Genomic DNA, 25,769 nt, shown 5'->3' with positions numbered 1-25,769 from the left:
TAATATTCCAAAAAACTTCTTTTTGATTGTTACAGTAAAATTTATTTGGAGTTATCTAAAAAAAAAAAAAAAAAAAACTATTGCCCGAAGATAATTTTTAAACCTTAAACCAAAAATATCCCCTAAAGTCTTCTTAAAACCAAACAATAGTTTAGCTTAACTAGTAAAAAATTCTGCCTTGAACATTATGCTCTTTTAAGAACTATCTATATGGGATCAAATTGACAATAGCAACACAAAAGATTAGATAAGCAACCTTAGGGGCCAGTGAGTTTATGCTAACGGGGGAGGAACAACTCAGAAGAGGAGGATGAGAATGGCTGCACAACTCAAAGAATGTCATCAGTGTTACTGAATTGTACATGTAGGAACTATTGACTTGGTGTATGTTTTGCTGTGTATATTCTCAACAACAAAATTAAAAAAATAAAAATAAAACTTTAATGTAAAAAGCCCTTTAGCATGATTCTTCAAAGAAGAATACACGGGAAAGGAAAATAGATATAAATTCTCTAGGATAAATCCCCTTACCGGCCCCATGGATCCCTTAGCCCTCGTGCAGCCAGCTTCTCCTGGACAGTTTGTAATGGTGTTCCTTCTATCTTCCATTGTTTATAATCTGGAAGTTCCATTTTATGATGGCCATGTTCATGTCCATGGCCATGTTCATGTCCATGTCCAGAGGCCATGTTTATAGGAAAAGATACCTTTAGAGAGGAAAATACAAATTGTAGATACCAAATACCGAAGTTTACTGTTTGTTTTAAAGTGAAATGTTTAAAGTCTTAAAAAGAGAGCCAGTATAAATACTTGAAAATTCTGAGTTCAAGAGATTTTATAAAACAGTATCATATTACATAACTAAGATATGTTCACAGTTAGGAAATACACATAATCGAAGTATTAAAAAAAGAGAAAAATCATCAGTAATTCCACCACTCAGAGATAACCATTTACTACTTAAGTTTCCTTCTTCAATACAATAATAGCAAACATTTATTGTGCCCTGTGTGCCTGCTATGAGTCAGAATCGACTCGATGGCAATGGGTTTGGTTTGGTTTTTTGGTTATGTGCCAGTTACATTATGCTAAGTGCTTTGCTTGCATTAACTGTTGCTACTAAAACCCTTTGAGCTCTTTTTACTAATATTATCTCCATTTTACAGATGAAGGCAATGACACGAAGACAATAACTCCAAGAAGTAACTTTCTGAAGGTAACAAAAATAATAAGTGGAATGGGATATGAACCCTGCAGTTTGGTTTCAGGGCCCATACTCCTAACTTCTAAGTAAGTTTAGAAGCTTCCCTCTTTTTAGTCCTTTGATAGTTCACAAGTATGGACAACAAAAACGTCGTATATACTGTTTTGTCACCTGCCTTCTTTAGCTAATCCTTTTAAAATGCAGTATTATTGCATATTTGACCACATGGCCTTCTTCTGTAAGGAGCTAGCTGGTAAAAATTTTAGGCTTTTTTTGCCAAGAGGTAAAATCGATGGCAACTAAGAACAATAACTTATATAATGAGAGAAAATACATTTTTACAATTTTTTAATTCACAAAATCCAAAATATAATAGTAACTGAGTACAATGATTTTGTAATATAGGTCTACTGATAAAAAATGGAACTCCTTTCTTGGGGGATAACATTTCGTTAATTAGGGTTCAAAGTCAGTGTTCCTTAACTTGCAAATGTTCATCTGTAAAAACCATTCTTAGGTCACGGCCATATTAAAAACAGGCAGGGGGCTAGCTTTGACTCACAAGCTGTAGTTTGTCAGTCACCGAACTAGACTATCAGAGACCTTAAACCAACCAAAACCAAACCCAATGCCGTCAAGTCAATTCCAACTCATAGTGACCGTACAGGACAGAGTAGAACGTAAGGTTTCCAAGGAGCGGCCGGTGGATTCAAACCGACAAACTTTTGGTTAGCAGCCTGAGCTCTTCACCACTGTGCTACCAGGGCTCCACAAAGACCTTAACCCAAAACCAAACCCATTGCTATCAAGTCAATTCTGGCTCATAGCGACCCTTTTATCAACATGTTTGCTCTCTTGTATAAAATATGTCCTCAAAGGTTATATATAGACTTCAGTTTTGCTAGTCTTATTTTTATAGATAATGTAAAAACAAACCAGCTTAGTCCCCATTTAATTGCTATGAATTTCAAATTAAGGGGGTATGAGTTAGTAAAGCTATACTATAATTTGCATAAGGTTAGCAGTAGCTATTCTATAATCACTGCTCTCCAGAAGTAATACCCAAGCAAATAATTATCACCATTATGTCTACATTTAATATAAACAGACCCAATAATAAGGCAGGATTTCCTATACTGTATTTTAGAAGACAGAGGTAATTATTAGATAGTGTATACTAAAGGCACATTATGTTAATGCTACTAAATGCTCTTTTCATTCAACAGGTCTCAGAATACAGGGGAAAAACGTGCATAATAATTCTGACAAATTAACCAACCTATTACTTATAATATTTATAAACATGCTAAGATATTTACAAACATGTTGATGATTTTCACATGTAAGAGAGAATGAAAGCCAATACTCACCAACGCAAGCTAAAACTAGAACATTCACAACTTTGAATGAAACACCATTATTTCTTTAATACTTGGGAGAATCAATAATATGAAGGAAAAAACATGGTTTCAGATTTCAGACTGACTTTCAAAATCTACCGTATCTTCACACAAATAATGCGTGCCTTCTACGTTTGCCAACCACCCTCTCTCCCCTCCACGAGGTATCTTCATAGGCGCCCCATGCCAATTTTTTTCTACATGTTGCTGTAAAAACATTAGCATAACATTATTACAAAAGAAAGACTTTTAGAAGTTTTTAATTGGAATGATAATGTCTCGGTTTCTTCACATTATGCCTAAAAGATTTTTTTTTTTTAAGTAACATTTTATTCCAAAAATGTTGAAAGAGATTCAAGGCAAATCTTTACATTGGCAACTGCCAATTCTAGAATATTAATCCTAACTGAATATTAATGAACTTCGAAGGGAATAGATTGAAAATTTTTTACAGTTTGTTTTTGAAAATAAAAGTTGACACATCCCCAGAGTATGAAGGTTGTTTCAAAGTTACAATATTATTATGCTCAAAATACTAAGTAATTTGGAAGATAAATCTTAAAAAAAAAAGAAAATATACTCATTTATCCTAAATAAATTTCCTTCAATAAATTCAATGTGTTTTCTATTCTGCCTAATTAAAATATTTCAGAAAGGGTCCCTTTACGTGTTTTAAGGTGTCTACTAAATACAATACTTAAATGACTTTTCAAAAAATGTTAAACAATACTCCTTTCTAAGGAATCTTTCATTTTCTTTCAAAATTTGTATTTCATAATAGCCATAAATCAAACAATGACATGTGGATTACCTGAAGCAAAAAAGTTGGAATTCTCCTACTTCAGTACAGACTTTGGGCTACACATATCTGGCATCAAATCCTGGATGCACCATTGATAGTTGCAAAATCCTGCATAAGTCACTTAATCTCTCGGAGCTTCAGTTTCTTCATATAACATGAGGCTAAGACCTACCTTGCAAGACCGTGATTAGGGAAAACATTGTGATGTGCCTTCCACTTTCACACCCAGATGGTGAGAATGTGAGTTGGTGCAACCATCTGAAACTGTTTGGCATGACCTAGAAACGCTGAACATTCTAATATCTTATGGACCAGAATTCTACTCCTAGATATGTGTACTCTAGATTTGCGCTGTCTAATATGATAGCCACTAGTACTTGAAATGTGGTTAGTGCAACTGGGTAACTATGAATTAAAAAATTTAATTTATTTAAATATCAAAACTAATTCTCAAAATCAGTTATTGGAAAATTTTAAAGAGTGTATGAACAATTTGGGCATATCTCGTTGCCACTGAGTCGATTCTGACTCATAGTGACCCTATAGGAAAGAGTAGAACTGCCCCATAGTTTCCAAGGAGGGCCTGGTGGAATCAAACTGCTGACCTTTTGGTTAGCAGATGCAGCTCTTAACCACTATGCCACCAGGAATCTACTTTTTCAATTGTAAAATTTGCAACTTAGCATCCATATTTAGATATTCTGTAAGTATTATATACACATAAATTTTGAAGACATTATTAAAAATGTAAAATATTTCATTAAATGTTTCAATTTTAAATATTGATTACAAGTTAAAAAATTTTTAATATTGGGCTGAATGAAATATATTATTAAAATTAATTTTATCTGTTCCTTTTTGCTTTTTAAATGTGGCTACTAGAAAATTTTAAATTATATATGTGCCTCACATTATACTTCTATAATAAACTGCTTCTACAGAGAAACTCTAACTTGTGTACAACAAGGTATGTTTTAAAAACTCTTTATAGCCACATTGTTTATGTTAACCCCAAACTGTAAACAACCAAAATGTCCAACAATACTAGAATGGATTAATTATGGTATAGCCACACTATGGAATATTATATAGCAACAAAAACAAACTACATGCAAAAGTATGAATGAATCTCACAAACATTACAACAAGCAAGCAGTAAGTCAGGGAAAAAATATGAACACTAGAATCCCATTTATGAAAGTTAAAAAAACAATTTTTTTTTTTAGGACTGTATTATACATGGAATAAAGCTAAACAGAGAATGATCACAAGACAGGATAGTGGTTACCACTTCAAGAAGATGGAATCACAACTCAAATAAGGAGCCTCTAAGGCATGGTTTCTCACCTTTTTAAAAATTTACTGTCTCCCTAAGAAAACTTTTTGGAGTCCCTGGGTGGTGCAAATGGTTAATGCACTCTGCTGCTAACCAAAAGGTTGGAGGTTTAATCTACACAGAGGCACCTCGGGAGAAAGAGCTGGCAATCTACTTCCGAAAAACACGCCACTGAAAACCCTATGGAACACAGTTCTACTCTGACATACATGGAGTCCCCATGAGTTGGAATCGACTTAATGGCAATTGGTTCTGGTAAAGAACCTTTTTAGACATTTTTTTCTAATCATTCCCCTCCTCCATGAAATTTTAACATCACAGATATACTGTATATCTGTTTATGTACTGTGACCCTTTGGAGGACCACAAACCATCCTAATATCTAAGGTTTTTTTTACCCTCCCTCAATGGGGGTGATATCCCCATTGTGTGATATCATCTCCATTGAGAATGCACGTTATCAGGTATTGGCAATGCTTTATTTCTTAACCTGAGGGCTGGTTACACAAGTATTTGCTTAATTATAATTCTTTAAAACGTATATATGTTTTATACACTACTCTGCATGTACACTCCACAATAAAAAATAAAATTAGAAAAAAGTGACTTACATTTTGCCTAGGATTCAACAACAGGTAGTTATTAAACTACCTGTTCAACATAGAAAGGACAATCATGAAAAAAACTTAAAGCTATCTACCCATGTCTGAAGCGAACCTACTACTTAGGTCGAGATAAATCTCCACTAAAGAGGGCTGACTCAAGTACAATTAAAGTGGTGGCATAGTTTCCCTAAAAAGGAAGCAGGATAATGTCACTTCCACAACATATTAATTTTACAGTTTACTTTGGTTTATATCCCAATTTAACCCTCATTTTTAAAATTGCGAGTATTAGAAAATACAAATAAACTGTTATCACTTTTTGTGTTCCCTTCCAGTTCCTGCCCCACGTGTATACTATTTAAAAGTTATCACTCTAAAAATGGATGAGATTTTGTATCCCGCTTCTGTCATTTAACATTGTGTCATAAATATTTATACCAAGAAAAAAAAAAAAAACATACAAACTTGTGAGGTGGGCATTACAAGTTTCGGATTTTAGGGTGTTCTTTTGCCTTTATTCGTTTTAAAGACAAACTAAACAATAAAGGGGGGGGGGAGGGAAAAAGTACTTGGATTTGGCAACCACAGTTTAATTCTCACCACATCCCTCTCCAACAACCCCTCCCTGCCTCAGCTTAAACTAGGACTTTACAGTTCTTTCTCGCTACTTTATCCAGTTCCTTCCCTCTTAAGCTGCCCTCTCTCATCATCCTTCTCCATCAAGACGCTCCCTTTCTACAACTCCCAAAATAGAATGTCTTTTCTTATCCCCAATCCAGAGGGCTCCCATCAACTACCTAATTTACCTGGTGGCAATCTGACCTCTCAGGACACTCAAAACTCAAGCCTCAGCCGGAGCCCAAACGGAAACGGAAGTTGTCACCTCGGGTTCCTTACGGCAAGAAAGCAGAGAAGCCATTTAACGTTCCGGTATCGAGTCACAGATTCCTGGCAGAGATGGAAAACTTACGAGGGAGGCTGGAAATTAACATTTTTTCCCACATATGTGAATCCTCAGTATGAGTGAAGTAAGAGAAATTGTGGAAGAGAGAAAGACGGGAAAGAAGAGATGTTATCCTTGCTTGGAGACCGGAATCCTTAGCCACTGCACAGAGGGGAGGACCACGGACTACTGCAGCCAATAAGTGATGTTGTTGAGAGCGTGGAAATATCCAATGGAAGGTCTGGTTGTTGCGCTGCAGTTGGCAGGCTACTGCGGGAGGCGGTGGCGGTAGGAAGCCGGAGAGAGCGGGGTGACAAGTAGGCGGCGGCGCTGTCTTTGAGGGACGCGAAGTGGTAGATCAGAAGGGATTTTCCTCTTCTCCGGCTGTAGGAACTATATCGGGGAGCTGACGAGGGTGGTCTGGGAAGGCGGTAGCTAGAGTGTTGGTGGTTCCGGAACCTCTGGTAGACCAGGTAGCACCTTGGGAGGGTCGTGAGGAGAAGGAGAAGGCAGCTGAGGCAGGTAGAGGCTGAACCCTGTGGGGCGACGCGGGGGCCTTGGGTTTGGGGGGCTGCGGTGGCGCCAGCAGGGAGGGAACAGAGAGGCAGGAGCAAGAGGGTGTCGTAAGGGCGAGAGGAATTCTTTGCACGAAACCCCGGGCGAAAAAAGGACGCGACATTGCAGGCACCTGAGAGAAATCCTAAGGATTGTATCTTAGGGCTATTTCCCGGGGTGAAGAGGGAGGGAGTGGAGAAGAAAGATATTTACTGGTGGTCAGATCCTTGAAACTCTTTATGGCTATACATTATGTAATCCTTGGCTGTTATTTACCCAAACAAGTAGGTTGTCCCTCCTGAAAGAGGAGGTCTTACAACCTATTGATGTGTCAGAACACTTTCTTCTTTGGCTTGAGTGCTTTCTACCCAGGCAGGCTTTGTAGGCGAAGGGTGATAACATGAAGGATAGAGTAGTCACGAAGAGCTTCTCCCAAATATGGACTTGGATTGAGAGATACGATGTTAGTTTGAGATGGAGGTGGCCAGATTGGCGTTTTGTAGTTCCGGAATGTATTTGTTTTGAGGGTCAAGGCTGATAACAAATACAGTTTTTTTGTTTAAATCTTCAGGAAAGTGAAGAGCCTCACAAGATCTATAATAGGAGGTAAGTGCAGCAAGTTGGAAATGACCAGAAAATTAGTTTAGTAGATTCTCCCGCAGATATTGTGAATGTTAGGAACTGTGAAAATAAGGTGGTGGTCTGAAATGGGATAAAAGTCAACTCTTAAGTAGTTTGCTATGTAAGTCTGAGAGGCTAGTTATGAATTATTTATTTGTTAGGTTTTAAAAGTATGCTCTTTGAGCCTCTTGAACTGAAGTAAAATGTGTTTACAGATATGATTATCTTTTTTTTAAAAGAAGTTTTTATAATTCATTATTTGCATAATGAAATGTAGAATAAAAATCTGAATCCCATTCAATGTGTTATGGAAGGACATACTACATAAAAACTTGATTTTATAGCTCAGTGGAAAACACTTTTAAAAGAAGCGTTATAAATTGCTAAAATGTAAGCTGTTTGATATGTCGCCTTTAGCTTAGTAGATAAAAACTAATGTAATATTAGCAAGTGAATAATTTTCCTAAGCTTATTTTAATACTGCATGTCAGAATAACTTTCTAAGATGTGATTTTTTTCTATTAATGATGTATTAGTATGTTCCAGAACCTAAGTCAAAATTTCCCTTTTTTCTCAAAAAATCACTTAGGAAAGAGTGGTGGATCATTAGAGTTTGTTAGTTTGTTCTGAAATGTTTAGAATAATGAGATATTTATCAATGCTTTAGATAAAAATTTAATTGCTACTTGGTGCTTCAGTCTTTGTCTTCTATGTTTTGCAAGAATAATGCTATCTCAATCACAAAGAATGTTTCTGGTTCTATTTTGGGAGCAATTCTGTAGTGTGTTGAGTACCTGTGAACAAATCTCTGCTTTTATGCAGGGTGACATGTGTGTGTGTACATATGTATGTATGTGTGTTTTTCTTCCTATTATGTAAGCAATCTACTAGAGCAGTCTTAGACAACTAATGGCTGATTTTGAATGGCCAGTAGGTGTCATTGTAGAATGCAATAAAGTTGAACACCAAGTAAGAAACTACCAAGTAATTTAAGAAACACTAGTCCTAATTAGTATATAATAATGGGCTGATTGTTTATACATCATTAGAAGTCTTCTGACACATTGCAGTTTTAGAGCTGTTTATAAGGCATTTGAAACAATGGCTGTAAAGAAATGTAATCATTTGCTCTAAAATGGACCTTGAAAGTTTTTGTTTTTAATCTATCCCTTAAGCTGTCTTGACATGCAATGCAGATTTAGGTTTGTTTGATTGTTTTTAATACAGTTCGCTTCGTATAGTAGTAGTATGTTAAAGTTGTAAAATGATAAAGATTTTTCAGTTTAACTGAACTTTATGATAGAAAAACTGCTGCTACATAATAAAAGGCTAAAATGATTTTTAAAACTGGGCAGAAAGTCTGCAAACAAGTTATCAGCTACACAGTATAGTTCTTTGTTATTGTTGTCTTAATGCCAGAACAGAAGAACTTTTGTCTTTCATTGACTGTGGCTTCTTAGTTTTTTTTTTTTTTTAATGCCCCAAATTGCTTCTTTTTACATTTTCTTATCTGGCTAGTAGGCTATGTGGTTTTCACAGGATGATGAACTGAACATTTGTCCTTGTGTAAAATGTAATGTAATGGATTCTAAATGGAACTGCTACAGAAAGCTTTAAAGGTGGCTTACAGCTGGTATTAGTACAGCCCCTTACCTGCAGAGCTTTCTGCTGAGCTGGTGTGCTTTGTAACTCTGCTCCTTATGCCTGCTTTTGGTATAATGTTAAGAAAGAAAAGATTGAACCCAATTCAGGAATTTTCATAAAGGTGGAAAGTATTGTATATGTTATATTCTAAGAGTTAAAAAGAAGGTGTACACACACATATCCGTGTATTATTTCCACTTCCCTTCAGAATCTTAGTGGTGGGGGAAGATGGAAAGGGTGTATGTATATGCGGGGAAAAAAGAAATTCCTTAGATGAGTTGATTCACCACTGGCTTCTACTTCAGTATCATTGCTCTAATTCAAGGCTCTAGCACTTGTGGTATGAACCAGTTACAGTAGTTTTAGCTTGAGAGAAAGGGCTGCCAAATCTACCAATATTTTTCTAGCTCAATAAATTTTCACCATTTAATGTCATAGCTGGGATATAATTTGTAGCCAGGAGTCAAAGTTGCCAAAAATAACTGCTGAATGTTTTGGTTTAGATTAATTTTTACTTGGCACTTAGCTGCTTTCTGTAAACCAAGTTAATTTCTTTCATGCTTGAAACCTGTGCTAATCTGCACAGATATTTACTTATATCCTGTGCTCTGAATATATCTGAAAGCAGTCTATTTCTAGAATTAAATTGATAAGAATTGGGAAAAGTTTTCTTGATCAAAGGTTCTTTTGTGATATTGTCATGATACAGTAAAGATGTACATTTTATTTTTTGCCTGAACATTCACTCAATAATATATGTTAAAACTTAGACTTACTAATGAGTTGACCTTGACACAGGTGCAGTTTAGAAGTTCGTGGTTCATCGTTATGAATTCTAGACTTTCTGTTTGAGTATCTGACTGCCGTGGACACAGGTGTGAGAAAAAAATGGGTAGAATTCAGTTTTGAGAAAAGGAGAAAAGACTGAATTATGGAATGTATTAAGAAACGTGACTTTGATTATTTATGGAACTATAGTACTTTCTAGGTTTAAACTATAACTGCCAAAAGAATAGACATAAAGTATAGTAAATGACAATTTATTGAATGGAAAAGCATGGGTTACAGAATAGTTATTTTGTTATATTGTAACGTCTTGAACTTCAAAAAATCTTGGAATCAAGTTTATCACCTTTCTCATTATGGATCCTTAACTCTTGATTGTGCTTGATTCTTAATTGATACAGACTTTTGTTAACTACTAAGATTTGTTAGTTTACCTCCTAAAATTCTTTTTCCCAGTGTATTTAAAAAAATGAGTGAGGGAGGGAGTTGGATACTGAGGGGGGAGTGAAATTTATACCTTTTATTTATTCTGTATTAAGACTTTTTAATCAGCATGTGTTACTTTTGTAGTTCATTCTTTTTAAATGAAAAAGGAAGTAGAGAGGGGAGAGTATATTATGTTTTTTCTACCTTTTAAGGTGGTTGTAAGACTCAAATAATAGACATGAAGTGTTTGTAAAACTAAAGTTAATATGAATTTGCAATCTATCACAGGAGCTACTTTTAGTGTTTGTGGGAAACTAGGGGAAAGTATGAATATGAACTTTAAGACTTCAGTGTTTTTGTTCTTCAGAGTTCTGTTCTCACGTCACCTCCGTGATCTTATTTACTCTCAGTACTTCAATTAGTGTCTATATGTGGTGATTCTCAATTATATATCTCTAATCTAGAGCTTTCTCTTGATCTCCAGTTCCTATTCTATAAATCTAAGTACCTGCTAGATGAGGATGACCTGCAGGTCCCTCAAATACAGTATGTGTAAAAGTGAATTCATATTTGCTCTTTAATCATCTGTCTGACGTGCCAAAGCTGGAACCCTGGTATCATCTTTGATAGTTTACTCATATACTCCTCCTATGGACAATGCTAGGTTCTATTGAATACGTTCTTACTGGTTCTTTAATTCCATTTACTTCTCTCAATCTCTACAACTGCTGGAAATAGTATGAAGAGTTAGTGCCTAGAGGTAGTCTGTCTGGATTATAATCCCAGCTCTACCATTTATAGTCTCTGTTTCTTTATCTTTAAAAATAGCATTGTGCAACCTAGCAAATAGACTCTTGGGCATTTTTCCAGAGAAATGGAAACTTATATTCACACAAAAACCTGTACACAAGTGGTCATAGCAGTTTTTATTCAAAATAGTCAAAAACTGGAAAGAGCCAAAATGTCCTTCAACGGGTGAATGATTAGACGAAGTGTAGTATGTCCATACTGTGGAATACTATGCAGCAGGTAAAAAGGAACAAACTATTGATTCATGTAACAACTTGGATGATCTCAAGTGAAAAAACCCTGTCTCTAAAGGTTACATATTGTATGATTCCATTTATATAACATTCTTGAAATAACAGTATCATATAGATGGAGAACAGATTAGTGGTTGCTAGGAGTGAGAGATGGGGGAAAGGGGTAGGTGTGATAATGGCATAGCACAAGGGAGTCTTGTGATGGAACAGTTCCGTATCTTGATTGTGGTGGTTACACAAATCTACATATGTGATAAAATTATGTAGAACTACACACACACACACACACACACACACACACACACACACACACACACAAACACAAATATTTTTAAAACTAGTAGAGATCTAAGTTCTGTGGACTGTACTAATGGCAATTTCCTGGTTTTGATATTGTGCTATAGTTATGCAAGATGCTACTCTTGGGCAAAACCGTGTGAACGGTACTTTTTTTTGCAACTGCTTGTAACTCTATAATTAGTTCAAAATAAAAAGTTTTAAAAATAGGGTTGTTAGGAGGATTAAATAAAAAAATTCCTATAAAGTTCTTACTACAGTACTTGCTGCATCATAAATACATAATAAATGTTAGCTGTTACTAATAATGGAGCCCTGGTGGCACAGTGGTTAAAAAACTTGACTGCTAACCAAAAGGTCGGCAGTTCAAATCCACCAGCTGCTCCTTGGAAACCCTGTGGGGCGGTTCTGCTCTTTCCTATAGGGTCGCTATGAGTCATAATCAACTCAACAGCAGTGGGTTTGGTTTTTTTTTGTTTGTTTGTTTATTACTAATAGTATTATTACTAATAATAGAGAACTGGTGTTGCAGTGGTTAAGAGCTACAGCTGCTAACCAAAAGATTGGCAGTTCAAGTCCACCAGCTGCTCCTTGGAGACTCTGTGGGGTGGCTCTACTCTGTCCCATAGGGTTGCTATGAGTCAGAATCCACTATACAGTAGTCAGAATAGTAATAGTAGTAATAACAGTAGTGATAGTTTAGGTCTCTAATTTCTCTAACTAGGACCATTCCAACAATCTTATTGGTCAACCTGGTCTTTGTCTTTCCTCCCTCCAGTCCATTGTGCAACGCAACCAGAATGATCTTTCTAAAGTGCCTGTTGCATATCACTCACTTCACACAAAATCCTTAAATGGTTTCCCATTGTGCTTTCATACATTTTTTTTTTTTAATCATAGTAGAATGAAGCATATGAGTCTGTATGACCTCTAGGATGTTATAATAGATGAATTAAAGATTGAAACATGATATTATAATAGGTGAATTAAAGATTTAAAAACAAAAATCCCAAGTGATTTTTCTCACCTTCCAGAAGCTTTTTTTAAAGTTTGTTATTTTAACTGTTTTTTTTTTAAGTTTGTTATTTGCTTGCTACTGCTGCCTAACAAACCACTCCAAAACTTAATGACTTAAATCACAAAGATTTATTATTTTACATGACTTGTATACTTATCAAAATCAGGAAATTTAACACTGACAAAACAATCCATATTAAATTTTCATCAATGCAAGATCTATCCCTGGATTACATTTTACATTTAGTTGTCTTGTCTCTTTAGTTTTCTTTAATATGAACACTTCCTTACCCTTTCTTTGTCTTTCATGACGTTGACATTTTTGACAAGTGTAGCCCCAGTATTTTGTCCCTCAGTTTGGGTTTGTCTGATGTTTCCTCATCATTATATTGATATTATCCATCTTTGGCAGAAATACCATAGAAATATGTATTGTTCTTTTTATTACATCACAGTTGGCACATGATTTTGATTCAGCCCATTACCAATGATAGTCCACTCTGATCACTTGGTTAAGGTAGCATCCGCTAGCCTTCTCCATTGTAAAGTTTCTAATTTTCTATTTGTAATAATTAATGTGTGAGGAAATAATTGAAGACAATGTAAATATCCTATTTCTTCTCAAACTCTCACCAGTTGTTGTAGCATCCATTTATATTTTCTAACTCAATCATTCCTCCTGTATTTACTAGTTGGCTTTCTACTGTAAGAAGTTTTCTCTTCTTCCTTGCGTGTTTATTCATTCATTTATTTATATCAGCGTGGACTCATCGATTGTTAGTTTATTCAATCAGTTACATTCTGTTAGTGTCAGTTATTTATTTTTGTGTTCAAATAGTCTTAGATTTGGTTAACGTGAGCCCCTTCATGTTGGCCCCATGCCGTTTTTTGATATGTCCTGTTGAATCTTTGAGTACTTCCTTACTTCCTGATGCAATGTGATATCCCAGGTTTATCTTACACTTTTCCATGAGTCCCTACAGTGCACTTGGAGTCCCTGGGTGGTGCAAACAGATAACACACTCAGCTGCTAACCGAAAGGTTAGAGGTTCAAATCCACTCAGAGGAACCTTGGAAGAAAGACCTGGTAATCTACTGCTGAAAAATCAGCCATTGAAAATTCTGTGGACAACAGTTCTACTCTGACACACATGGGATTTCCATGAATCGGAATAAACTCGACAGCAACTGGTTTACTGATTTGTTTTACAGTGTACTTTTACTGTAAAGTAAGTTCTTTGGACAGAAGCACTGTTGTGTGGGATACCAGCCTGGAGAAAATACTTCATTAAGTCTGAAGATGATGATACTGGGGGAAGACTGCAGATAGGGAAGGCAAATCCAGATCTAGAGTAAGTGTCTCTTCCAGAGAAGGCAAACTGCTGTCCTCTGCATGATGGAAAGGAAACTGTGTGATCAAAGGAGATTGCTACTCATTGCCACAATAGTTGATCTCTACCATGTTGTATGTTAAGAATTCAATATTTGTCTCTGATGTTGGCAGGTTGGGTCCTCAGTAGTAATAGTAGCCATATGAACCTTGCTGAAGAGAAGTCTGTGTTGAGCCAGGGCATAATTTCTATTCCTGTTGATATGGCTATTTCATTCATGAGCTTATTGAGTGAGTACTAGCACTAGAGGCTGTCTAGTCAAATGATAGATCTGTACCTCTGGTCATTTCTCTTTTGAAGCATAGTGAACAACCAGATATACCGCTTAAAGTTCTGCCTGCCAGGAAGAATTTCCTTCTTTGCTATCCTTCAGGGCCACTCCTATATACACATGATGCGAACATATCAAATAACCACGTGTAAACCAGGCATAATTTTTTTTCCCTCTTTCATTTGATCATAAGGAACTCTACCATAGATGAAGGCAAGTTGACATCCAATAGAGGCGCCATGAGTGTCTGAGCCATTTGTTCTTGCAGCTTAAGTATGTTTTCAGGGCTGGCTTTAACCTGATTATATGTATAACCATTGTAGTCAGGATTGGTTGGTTATGCTGTGGTAATAACCAATCTTCAAACAATGGCTTAAAATAAACAAACAATCAAAGAAGATTTATTTATTGCTCATGTAAAATCTGCCGCAAGTCAGGGTGATTCCAGGGCGGCTGTTCTCCGTGTGATACGTCAGCATTGCATCTCTATATTTATCTTTGCTTCCATTATAATAGTGGCAAAGGAAGAGCAGTTTGGAGAGTTGCATACTGGCAATTAAATGCTTCTACAGGAATCATTTATGCTCGTTGGCCAGAGCAACTTATGAGGTCACACCTGACTTGAAGATGGAGACACATAGTCCTCCTGTGTGCCCTGAAGGAGAGGAAAAACTAATGTATGGCATACAGTATCACTTCTACCTAATGATGGAACACTCCTAGCATATTCAACTCTATGACTTGGTGGGTCAGAATACCCAGTTTTAAGGGTAGCTCAGGTTACGTGGTCTCTTTGGTGCACCATGATCAGTCTCTGCCGGGGCCCAGAAGCCAAGCAAGAAGCTCTTTCTCGAAAGTGAATAATCGTCTGCAGAAAAGGGAATAGCTTTATTCTAAAGCGGTGATTTTCAACCAGGGACAGGTTTGCTCCCCAGGGGACATTTGGCAATGTTTGGAGACATTTTTCGTTGTCACAACTGGCCTTCAGTGGGTAGAGGCCAGGGATACTGCTAAACCTCTTACAATGCACAGGACAGCCCTCACATTGTCCAAAGTGACCATAATGTCTAGTGCTAAGGTTGAAAAACTCTGCTTTAAAACCTAGTGGTCTCTATTGTGATCCTCCTATCAGGGCCTACTGGTAGCTTTATGCAGTCACTTTATCATGTACCTCAGACACTTTGAACACTATTGGGTTTACTTGGTCTTATCGCCCAAATGGCAGAGTAGTTTGCTGTTCTTTCTTGACCTGCTGTACTGCCTTCTCTTGTCCTGGGTCCCATTTAAAACTGGCAGCTTTATGGGCTATTTAGGAAAGAGGGCAGAGAGGCACACTAAAACGTGGTTTATTTCTAGGATTTAAAGAGGCCTATCAAGTGCCGTGCTTCTTTCTCAGCGATGGTAGTAGGCTGAGCTTTGGAAACTGGTCTTTCATTTGGAAGGGAGTGCCTTGAGATACTTCAGACCACTGGACCCCTAGAGACTTCATCAGGTGGCAGGCTCCTAAATTTTCATGTTATCTTCCACTCTCTGGCATGTATCTTTTACTGCAGTGCCCTCCAGACCAGATGAAAATCAGCATGATGTCTTCAGTATAGTGAACAAGTGTAATATCCTGTGGGTTGGTGAGATGCTCAAAGTTGTTGTAGTCCAGACTGACAGAGACCTGGCTTCACCACTGTCTAGCCATGTGACCTTTGGAAAAGCTATTTAACCTCATTGCCTATTTCTTCATCTGTAAAATGGGGATAATAACAGTACCTGCCTTAAAGGATTACTGTAAATAGTAAATGAATCACGTAAAATGCTTAGAATAGTGCCAAGCATATAGTATATCCTATGTAAGTATTAGTTTAAAAAAGTAATACCTATAATAATACAAAATCTTTAAGGTGAAAATATAGGCCAGTACGTTTATGAACTCAGAATAGGGAAGGAGTTCATTAAAAAAACAAAAAGCACAATACTGCAAAGAAAAAATATTGACACATTTGATTAGCTCCTAATTTGTAAATCCAAATTTTAAAGGTAAGTCTTATATATACCATTTTATTTACTCACTGTTCTGTGGGCCAGCAATGTGCGCAGCTGGTGGGTTCTTTTTCTGGTCTTGTCTGGAGTTACTTATGTTGCTTGACTGGGACTGTTGTCTAAGATGGCCTCACTTGCATGTCTGGTGGTTTGGTGCTGGCTGCTGGCTGGACCACATGTCATCAGCAGCCTACTGCTGGATTCTTAACATGGCTGCTAAGTTCCCCAAAACAGCAAGAAATAGGGCAGGCTCCAGTGCACAAACACTTTTCAGACTTTTGCATCACATTTGCTGATGTCCCATTGGTCAGAGCAAGTCACATGGCCAAGCACAGAGCCTATGTGGTAGGTAAGGGCATGGATTCCAGAAAGTGTGATTGATTGGGTGTTCTCACTTTAACAATCTGCCATAACCTAGGAAGGAAAAATATTTATATTTATCTTTAAGCAGGAGGAAAATAATACATTTTTTTATTGTTGTAGTTTAAATGAAGTTTACATTTCAAGTTAGCCTCCCATACAAAAATTTGTACATACATTGTTATGTGACCCTAATTGCTCTCCCCATACTGTGACAGCACATTCCTCCATTCCACTCCTGATTCCCCATGTCCATTCAGGAAAATAATATTTTATGTTTAGCTTTTTAGTATTAGAATCTTTTTTTTTTTTATTGTGGTAATTTAAGTGAAAGTTTATGATTCAAGTTAGTCTCTCATACAAAAATTTATACATACATTATTATATGACCCTAATTGCTCTCTCTGTACTGTGACAGGACACTCCTCCTTTCCAACCCCGATTTCCTGTGTGCATTCAACCAGCTCCTAACCCTCTCTGCCTTCTCATCTCACCTCTGGACAGAACCTGCCCGCTTAGTCTCATGTATTTATTTGAGCTAAGAAGCACACTCTTCAGAAGTATCATTTTATGTCCCACAGTCCAGTCCAATCTTTGCCTGAGAAGTTGGCCTTGGGAATTGTTTTAGTTCTGGGTTGGCAGAGAATCTGGGGCCATGCCATCTGGGGTTCTTCAAGTCTCAGTCAGACCTTTAAGTATGGTCTTTTTACTAGAATTTGAGTTCTGCATCCTACCCTTTCCCTGCTCCTTCAGAGACTTTCTGTTGTGTTCCCTGTCAGGGCGGTCATTGGTGGTAGCCAGGCACCATCCAGTTCTGGTCTCAGACTGGTGAAGTCTCCAGTCTGTGTGGCCCTTTCTGTCTCTTGGGCTAATACTTTCCCTGTGTCTTTGGTGTTCTTCATTCTCCTTTACTCCAGGTGGTTGGCACCAATTGATGCATCTTAGATGGCTGCTTGCTAGCTTTTAAGACCCCAGACGCCACTCACCAAAGTAGGATGCAGAAGATTTTCTTAGTAAACTTTGTTATGCCAGTTGACCTAGATGTCCCCTGAAAGCATGGTCGCCGGACCCCCGCCCCTGCTACTGTGTCCCTCAAAGTGTTTGATTGTATTCAAGAAACTTCTTAGCTTTGGTTTAGTCCCGTTGTGCTGACTTCCTTTGTAGTGTGTGCTGTCCTTCCCTTCACCTAAGATAATTTTTGTCTACTATCTAGTTAGTGAATAACCCTCACCCTCCCTCCCCACCATCATAACCATCAAAGAATGTTTTCTTCTGTGTTTAAACCTTTTCTTGAGTTCTTGTAATAGTGGTCATATACAATATTTGTCCTTCTGTGACTGACTAAATTCACTCAGCATAATGCCTTCCAGATTCCTCCATGTTATAAGATGTTTCATGGCTTCATCATTGTTCTTTGTTGTTGTGTAGTATTCCATTGTGTGAATATACCATGATTTGTTTATCCGTTCGTCTGTTGATGGGCACCTAGGTGGTTTCTATTTTTTGCTATTGTGAACAGTGCTGCAAGGAACATGGGTGTGCATATATCTGTTCGTGTGACAGCCCTTATTTCTCTAGGATATATTCCAAGGAGCAGGATTGCTGGATCGTATGGTACTTCTGTTTCTAGCTTTTTAAAGAAGCACCAAATCGATTTCCAAAGTGGTTGTACCATTTTACATTCCCACCAACAGTGTATAAGTGTTCCAGTCTCTCCACAGCCTCTCCAGCATTTATTATTTTGTGTTTTTTGAATTAATGCTAGCCTTGTTGGGTTGAAATGGTATCTCATTGTAGTTTTGATTTGCATTTCTCTAATGGCTAATGATCATGAGCATTTCTTCATGCGTCTGCTAGCTGCCTGAATATCTTCTTTGGCAAAGTGCCTGTTCATATCCTTTGCCAATTTTTGGGTTATTTGTCTTTTTGTTGTTGATGTTTTGCAGTATCCTGTAGATTTTAGTGATTAGACGCTGATAGGCTTTGTCGTAGTCTAGTTTTAGAATTTTAACCTTTGTTTACTATTGGTTTAACGGTATACCAGCCCCCTTTTATGCCTCTGGATCTCATAGGTAGTACGTTTTTCTGGTTCTAATGCATTTACCATCAAGGTGGGTCCCTTTTAAAATGTGTGACGCTCAGCAGACCAGAGCCTCATTGTTGTGAAGGCTGAGCATTCTATTAGGTGATACTTCCTGGATGTATTAGTTTTGCAAACTTTTGTCTTTTTTCACTGTAGTTCTGTGAGATAAGGCTTGCAAGCATAATTATGGCTTTCCTGTGAGATAGTTAGGGAGCCCTGATGGATTTGTTTTGGTTTTTCTGTGTCATATTGTAAAACCAGAGATTCCCCGTGTAACCTAATGGAAAGGTGCCTGCAATAAATTCTCAGTTTAGTTCTTACTGGTATGTTGTCATACCACAGATCTGTGGTACCAGAGTGCCACTCGCCTTATTGCTTGTATTACCGGACCATAGTTCTCAAAAACCAAAGATTTGACCACGATTAGTAAGCATGCATTCCAATACTGACACATGCCATCAAAAAAGATTTTTTTTAAATAAAAATTTGGTAATGAAAAGGTTTTAGTTCAAAGGTACATGGTATGACTAGCGTTGTTTGAAGAATATGTTCAATGATAAATGCCTATGAAAAGAACAAATGAGTACAAAAATATTTATTACATAAGAAAAATCTTTCAAAGGTTGACTGTTGTACATGAAAAGCAGGTATAATTAGCCTGATACTATGGACTTCTTTCCAAAAGATTTATCATAATTCTTTTATAGTTTGTGTTCCATTAAAAAAACTTGTAGCTGTATCCTACTAGTTGCCTTTGAGTTGATTCTGACTTAAGGCAACCTCACGTGTGTTAGAGTAGAACTGTGCTCCATAGGGTTTTCAGTGGCTGATTTTTTCATGAGTAGATTGCCAGGCTTTTCTTCCAGCGTGCCTCTCTGGGTGGACTCTAACCACCAACCTTTCAGTTAGCAGCTGAGTTTGTTAACCATTTGTACCACCCAAGGACTGTATCCTATGTTTGGTAAATCAGTGAAAAGCACTGCTAATGGCCTCTGTTAATGGCAGGTCGAACAGATAGTTAATCCGAAACAAAAATAATACTGGAAGTGACTTGAATTTGTAGTATGGTTTTGTCACTTCAGTGAAAATACTGTCACTTATTTCATTTGCTAACTGCTTTTACGTTCATTATCTAAATTGCTGTCAGTCTTGTTACCCTCACTGATTGAACTCTTAAATCTTAACATATGCAATAAAGGGAATTTCTCTATTAGTTTAACTTTATCTGTGCCTAGTTTAACTTTGTGCCTTCTAGTAATTTACTATATTACATTATTTGAGAAGCATTTATGGCTTCTAGACCGAGAAAATTAAGACAGCTATGGGAGTACAACCTTTCACATTCATATAATTGCTGTCAGTCTTGTTACCCTCACTGATTGAACTCTTAAATCTTAACATATGCAATAAAGGGAATTTCTCTATTAGTTTAACTTTATCTGTGCCTAGTTGAACTTTGTGCCTTCTAGTAATTTACTATATTATATTATTTGAGAAGCATTTATGGCTTCTAGACCGAGAAAATTAAGACAGCTATGGGAGTACAACCTCTCACATTCATATTAAGTATATTTCATGTATAATTATGATAATGCATACCAATTCTGTATTTAAATTGCAATAATACTATTATAGATAGTGTCTTAGGCTGGGGTCTCTAGAGAAGCAAAACCAATGAAGTGTGTATGTGTGTGTATATAAATACATATATATATAGAGATTTATATCAAAGAAATGGCTCATGTGGTTAGAGGCTGGCAAGTCCCAAGTCCTTGGGTCTGGCTTCAGGCTGGAGGCGTCTCCTGACTCATGTGGTTGCAGGTACAGAAGAAGCCAAGATTGGCAGGTCAGATGGCAGGCTGCTGGCTCAAGTCCAAAGAACTGGAGGTCAGATGGTAAAGAGCCAGATGCAGCCTGAAGAGCAAGCAAGAAAGCTTTGCCAGAATGTCTATATATGTCATGTATTGAATTGTGTCCCCCAAAATATCTGTCAACTTGGCTGGGTCATGATTCCCCGTATTGTATGATTCTGTACCGTTTTGTAATCTGATGTGATTTCCTTATGTGTTGTAAACTCTATCACTATGATGTAATGAGGTGGATTAGTGGTAGTTGTACTGATGAGGTCTACAAGATTGGGTAGTGTCTTGGGCTGGTCTCTTTTGGGATATAGAAGAGAGAAGTGAGCGGAGAGACACGGGAACCTCATACCACCAAGAAAGCAGTGCCAGGAGCAGAGCGCGTCCTTTGGACCTGAGGTTCCTGTGCTGAGAATCTCCCAGACCAAGGGAAGATTGATAACACAGACCTTCCTCCAGAGCCGACAGAGAGAGCGTTCCTCTGGAGCTGACACCCTCAGTTTGGATTTGTAGCCTGCTGGACTGTGAGAGAATAAATTTCTCTTTGTTAAAGCCATCCACTTGTGGTATTTCTGTTATAGTAGCACTAGATGACTAAGACAGTATATATATTGGATGCAGGCCACACCCCCGAGGAAACTCCCCTTACCACTTATTGGCTGATCACATCAGATCACATCATAGAGGATGACTACATCGTTACATAACTGCCAGACTACATCATTACATAACTGCCAAACTACTGAGAATGATGACCCAGCCAAGTTGACACACAGCTTTAACCATCATATATGGGAAATGGAAAAGGAGGGTGGAGCTGCTGAGAGCACATATGTACACTCAGAGGCTGAGGGCTGCTGGGTACACGTTGCTGCATCCTGTGTTTAGTGGAGATGCCCAGCTGGAGGACACACTTGGAGGACTGGACTGGGCTGATCCCCACCTCCCCACCACACATACAGCTTGACCCTTTGCAAGGAGGATCTTAGCAGCAGGATTAAAAGAGGAAAAAATTGTGGATGAACTTTCTAACCTGAAGAAGAACAGGAAGGTATATAAGCGCAACAGAACAGCAACATATTCTTTCTTGAAGACCGAACGGAAATGCTTTCTGAAAGCAAAAGTACATTGGACGAACTGAAAAAAGAATACCAAGAAATAGAAAACTCAGATAAGATCAAAATAATGAAATAGTATCACATAACAATGTGTGATATTTGTTGTTTTGTAAAGTTTTCTTTTGAGCATTTCAGCAAATGTTTGAAGGAGACTTTACTGTATAATCTTAAACTACATGAACCCAATAGTAGTAAAGAGTTGTTAAAGTCTGATGTAATTAGCAATGTTTATTTTCTGGTTATGTCCTTCACTTGAAAGGTGCTCTTACTGCCCAGCATGCCCTCCAGATTCATCCATGTTGTGAGATGTTTTGCAGATTCATCATTGTTCTTTGCATAGTATTCCATTGTGTGTACCATAGTTTGTTTATCCAAAGACAATGTATTCTGTGAAATGGAGAACTCTTCAGTGGAATAAAGGTTAACGCGAAAGAGAATGATAACTCAAATTATGTTTAATTATCTTCCTCTTTAAAAAAAAAATCTGCCAAAATCGGATATTTTGTCACTATGCTCAGAAGTCCAAGGTCCTTAGTTTTTTGTATATGGTCAAGCATCTAGTCGTTATTTATGGTTAGGTTTGGATTTTTGTTTTGTTTTGTTTTTTGTGGTTTCTTGTGTATGTGTCCGTGTGTGTGTGCGCGCATGCATGCTTTAGGTGAAACTTTACAGAACAAATTAGTTTCTCATTCAACAATTTATACACTAATTGTGCATTGCTTGCAATCTCTGTGATGTGTCAACGCTCACCCTTTTCACACCCCAATTCCCCATTTTCCTCTGTCCATTTTTTCTGTCATTGCTTTTGGACAGGTGTTGCCCTTTTGTTCTCATATACATGTTTGAACTAAGAAGCACGTTCCTCACGTTGTTGTTTGTTTTATAGACCTGTCTAATCTTTGGCTAATCTTTGACTGAAGGATAAACTTTGGGAGTGGCTTCAGTTCTGAGTTAAATAGGTGTCCGGGCGCCATAGTCTTGGAGGTTTTTCCAGTCTATCTTTTGTGTGTGTGTGTGAATTTTAATTTTGTTCTACATTTTTCTCTCACTCTGTCTCAGACCCTCTGTTGTGACCCCTGTCAGAGTTCTTGGTGGTGGTAGCCAGGTACCATCTAGTTCTTCTGGGCCCAGCTGGTGGAAGCTGTGGTACGTGTAGTCTATTCGTCCTTTGGACTGATATTTTCCTTTTGTCTTTGTTTTCTTCATTCTCCTTTACTCTGGACAGGATGGGACCTGTAGATGTATCTTACATGGTCTCTCGCAAGTTTTTAAGACCCCAGATGCTACTCATCGAAGTTGGGCGTAGAACATTTTCTTTACGAAATTTGTTACGCCAGTTGACCCCCATGACCATGATCCCCAGCCCTCAGGCCCAGTAACTCACTCTCTCAGGGTGTTTGGATGTATCTATGAAGCTTCTCTGACTTTGCCTTGGTCAGGTTGTGCTGACTTCCCCTATATTGCACACTGTCTTTCCCTTTACCAAAGTTAACACTTATCTACTATCTAGTTAATGATTTCCTCTCCCCAACCCTCCACCTCCCTCATAACCATCAAAAATTGTTTCTTTCCGAGAATAATGGGGCACAACAGTCCAGGGACAAGGACTAGAGGGCAGGAGGGGACAGGAAAGCTGGTATAGGGAACCCAGGCTTGAGAAGGGACAGTGTTGACATGTTGTGGGGTTGTTAACCATTGTCATAAAACAATATGTGTAGTAACTGTTTAATGAGAAACTATTTGTTCTGTAAACCTTCATCTAAAGTACAATTTAAAAGAAAAATTGTGGAAGGGACTTCCGGGCAGCATAGCGCTATAGTCAGCAGCGCCATGCCATCCCTCCGCAGGAAAGATCAGAAAAATTAAGTCAAACAGAGTCACACGTCAATCCTGAAATCCTAAGCATCAAATGAAGAGATAACTCAGCCAAGCACCGAATGGAATAAGAAACTGACTGAGAACAGAGAGTGAGGAGAGATGCATGCAGAGGTCCCCTATCAGCTACCGCAGCAGAGGTCCCCTATCAGCTACCGCAGCACAGATCCGCCATCTTGGACTCCTATCGGAGATCAGTGAACGGGGTATGAGAAAGCAGCTTCACGGAGTTTCCAGCAGGAGACAGAACAACCAGTAAACAGTGATATAGGCTTTCCCACCCCCCCACCCTTCTTCACCCACGCTTAGATGCCCCTGCTTCCTGCAGCCACAGTCTCTTGGCTGGGAAGCACCAGCTTCATCCCGGTGTCACTTGGATTCCACCTGCCCGCACTGGCCAGCTCCCTGAGTGCCTTTTGTAGGCTGCCGGTGTTGCTTTTTTCCGCTTCTTTAGAATTCTTCCTCACCTCTCACCATCTCCCCCTCCTTTCTCTCAAATACCTGACTCCGTGTGCCGTCTTTGCTTCTTCCTGAAAGGCTGTGAAACACTGCTCGACTGTGAAACTGCTTCCCGGCCTGTGCTGCCACACTGTTGGGACTCACGGGGCTATTTTGTTTGTTTGTTTGCTCTGATTTGTTCTATTTTCATCTGTTTGTTTTCTTTTTCTTTTCTCAGTTTGGACCCCCTTCTAGCCGGGCAGTACCACGCGGCTTGGAAGCTACTCCCTTACTCTGCGCAGGTGCACAGGGACACCCCTGGGGGCATTTCATTTTTCTTGTGGGTTTTTTTTTTTTTTTTGATTTCTTTGTTTTGTTTTCTTCTCTTTCTTATTCCCTTTTTGTCTTTCTTCATTTCCAGTTTCTCAATTTACTCACTTTTTCTTTTACCCTTTTTCTTTTTTTTTATTTTATTTTTTCCTCATTTCTCAGTCTCTCATCTTTCCACTCCAATAGCAAGCTCTCTTAGCACTCTTTTTTGTGTGTATGATTTTGGCTCCTGTTCCTCTCTCCTCTCTCTCATCTTTCCCATACCCATCTTAGCTCCACACATCACGATCTGCCCCCTCCTTCCTGCCTACCTCCACTGCACGCTGAACATCACACTCCCAAGCAGCATAGGCTCGGTCTTCTGGAACCTGCCCTGCACTGATTCCTGGTCTGAACTGTCAGCCCTGGTACGTGCCACAAACAACCCATCCCAACAACTCCCCTCCAGCTGGACCTGCCCTGCTATACCATACCTGAGTGACTGACCCTGCCCACTGGAGAAGGAGATGAAAAGTATCGTGCCCACAGATGAGCAAACAACAAAGAACACACAGCCTGCCTGCTCAGACCTAAACAAATAAAACAAAAAAGCAGGACAAAACAAACAAATCTACAATAAGTAAACGAGGAGAATAACCACTGAATGCCCCGAAGACAGCAGACAGTATCAAAACATTTACAAAAACAGGACAGGATGGTTCCAGTAGGTGTCCAAAATAAAACACCAGTTGACATTCCAGTAAAAGAAAAGGCACTAGACCTAACTGATAGGGAATTCAAATCTCTAATATTCAGAATTATCCAAGAGTTTAAGCAAAAAGCTGACAAAAATGAGGAAAAAATAGACAAATTCATGGAAAAGGCAGACAGATTCATGGAAAATACAGCCAAAAAAATGGAAGAATTCAAGAAAATAATACAGGAACAAAATGCTAAAATAAATTCACAACTAGAAATCATACAAAAACAACAATTAGAAATCCAAAAGATAAAACAACAAGATTTCAGAAATGGGCAGTGTCATAGAAGGGCTGAGAAGCAGGTTTGAAATGATGGAACATAGGATCACCGAAATTGAAGACAATAACTTGGCTACAAGTCTGAGGAAAAATCAGAAAAAAGAGTGAAGAAACCCTGAGAATTATGTGGGATACAATCAAAAGCAAAAATCTTCAAGTCATCAGAGTTCCAGAACGGGGAGAAAACAGAAAACACAGAGAGGATTACTGAAGAATTGCTGACAGAAAACTTCCCCAATATCATGAAAGATGAAAAGCTGACCATCCAAGAAGCTCAGTGAACCCCGTGTAGGATAGACCCCAAAAGAAAATCAC

At 38.2% G+C, this 25,769-nt stretch overlaps 2 protein-coding genes across 4 annotated transcripts in view; one reads left to right on the top strand and one right to left on the bottom strand.

Moving 5' to 3' along the window:
• The window catches only part of NDUFB3 (NADH:ubiquinone oxidoreductase subunit B3), a 13,222-nt gene extending 6,939 nt beyond the window's left edge, over positions 1 to 6,283 (bottom strand). The window contains exons 1-2 of one of the 3 annotated variants that reach the window (XM_004378217.2): positions 6,154 to 6,283; positions 532 to 707 (exon numbers count right to left, since the gene is read on the bottom strand). In XM_004378217.2, coding sequence (XP_004378274.1) covers positions 532 to 689 — 158 coding nt within the window. In that variant the 5' untranslated portion in view covers positions 690 to 707; positions 6,154 to 6,283. Of the gene's footprint in view, positions 1 to 531; positions 708 to 3,415; positions 4,152 to 6,144 lie in introns of those variants that run through there. The other 2 variants (XM_023732982.1, XM_023732981.1) reach the window with 2 other exon arrangements.
• A 248-nt stretch (positions 6,284 to 6,531) lies between these two features.
• The window catches only part of ORC2 (origin recognition complex subunit 2), a 155,490-nt gene continuing 136,252 nt past the window's right edge, over positions 6,532 to 25,769 (top strand). The window contains exons 1-2 of the mRNA XM_023732975.1: positions 6,532 to 6,607; positions 7,417 to 7,451. The gene's annotated coding sequence lies outside the window, so the exon portion shown is untranslated. The remainder of the gene's footprint in view (positions 6,608 to 7,416; positions 7,452 to 25,769) is intronic.

Source organism: Trichechus manatus, unplaced genomic scaffold (genome assembly GCF_000243295.1).
Source record: "Trichechus manatus latirostris isolate Lorelei unplaced genomic scaffold, TriManLat1.0 scaffold00056, whole genome shotgun sequence".
Classification (NCBI taxonomy): Eukaryota; Metazoa; Chordata; class Mammalia; order Sirenia; family Trichechidae; genus Trichechus; species Trichechus manatus.
The sequence above is the reverse complement of the archived record's forward strand: the minus strand, read 5'-3'. Positions and strand labels throughout refer to the sequence as shown.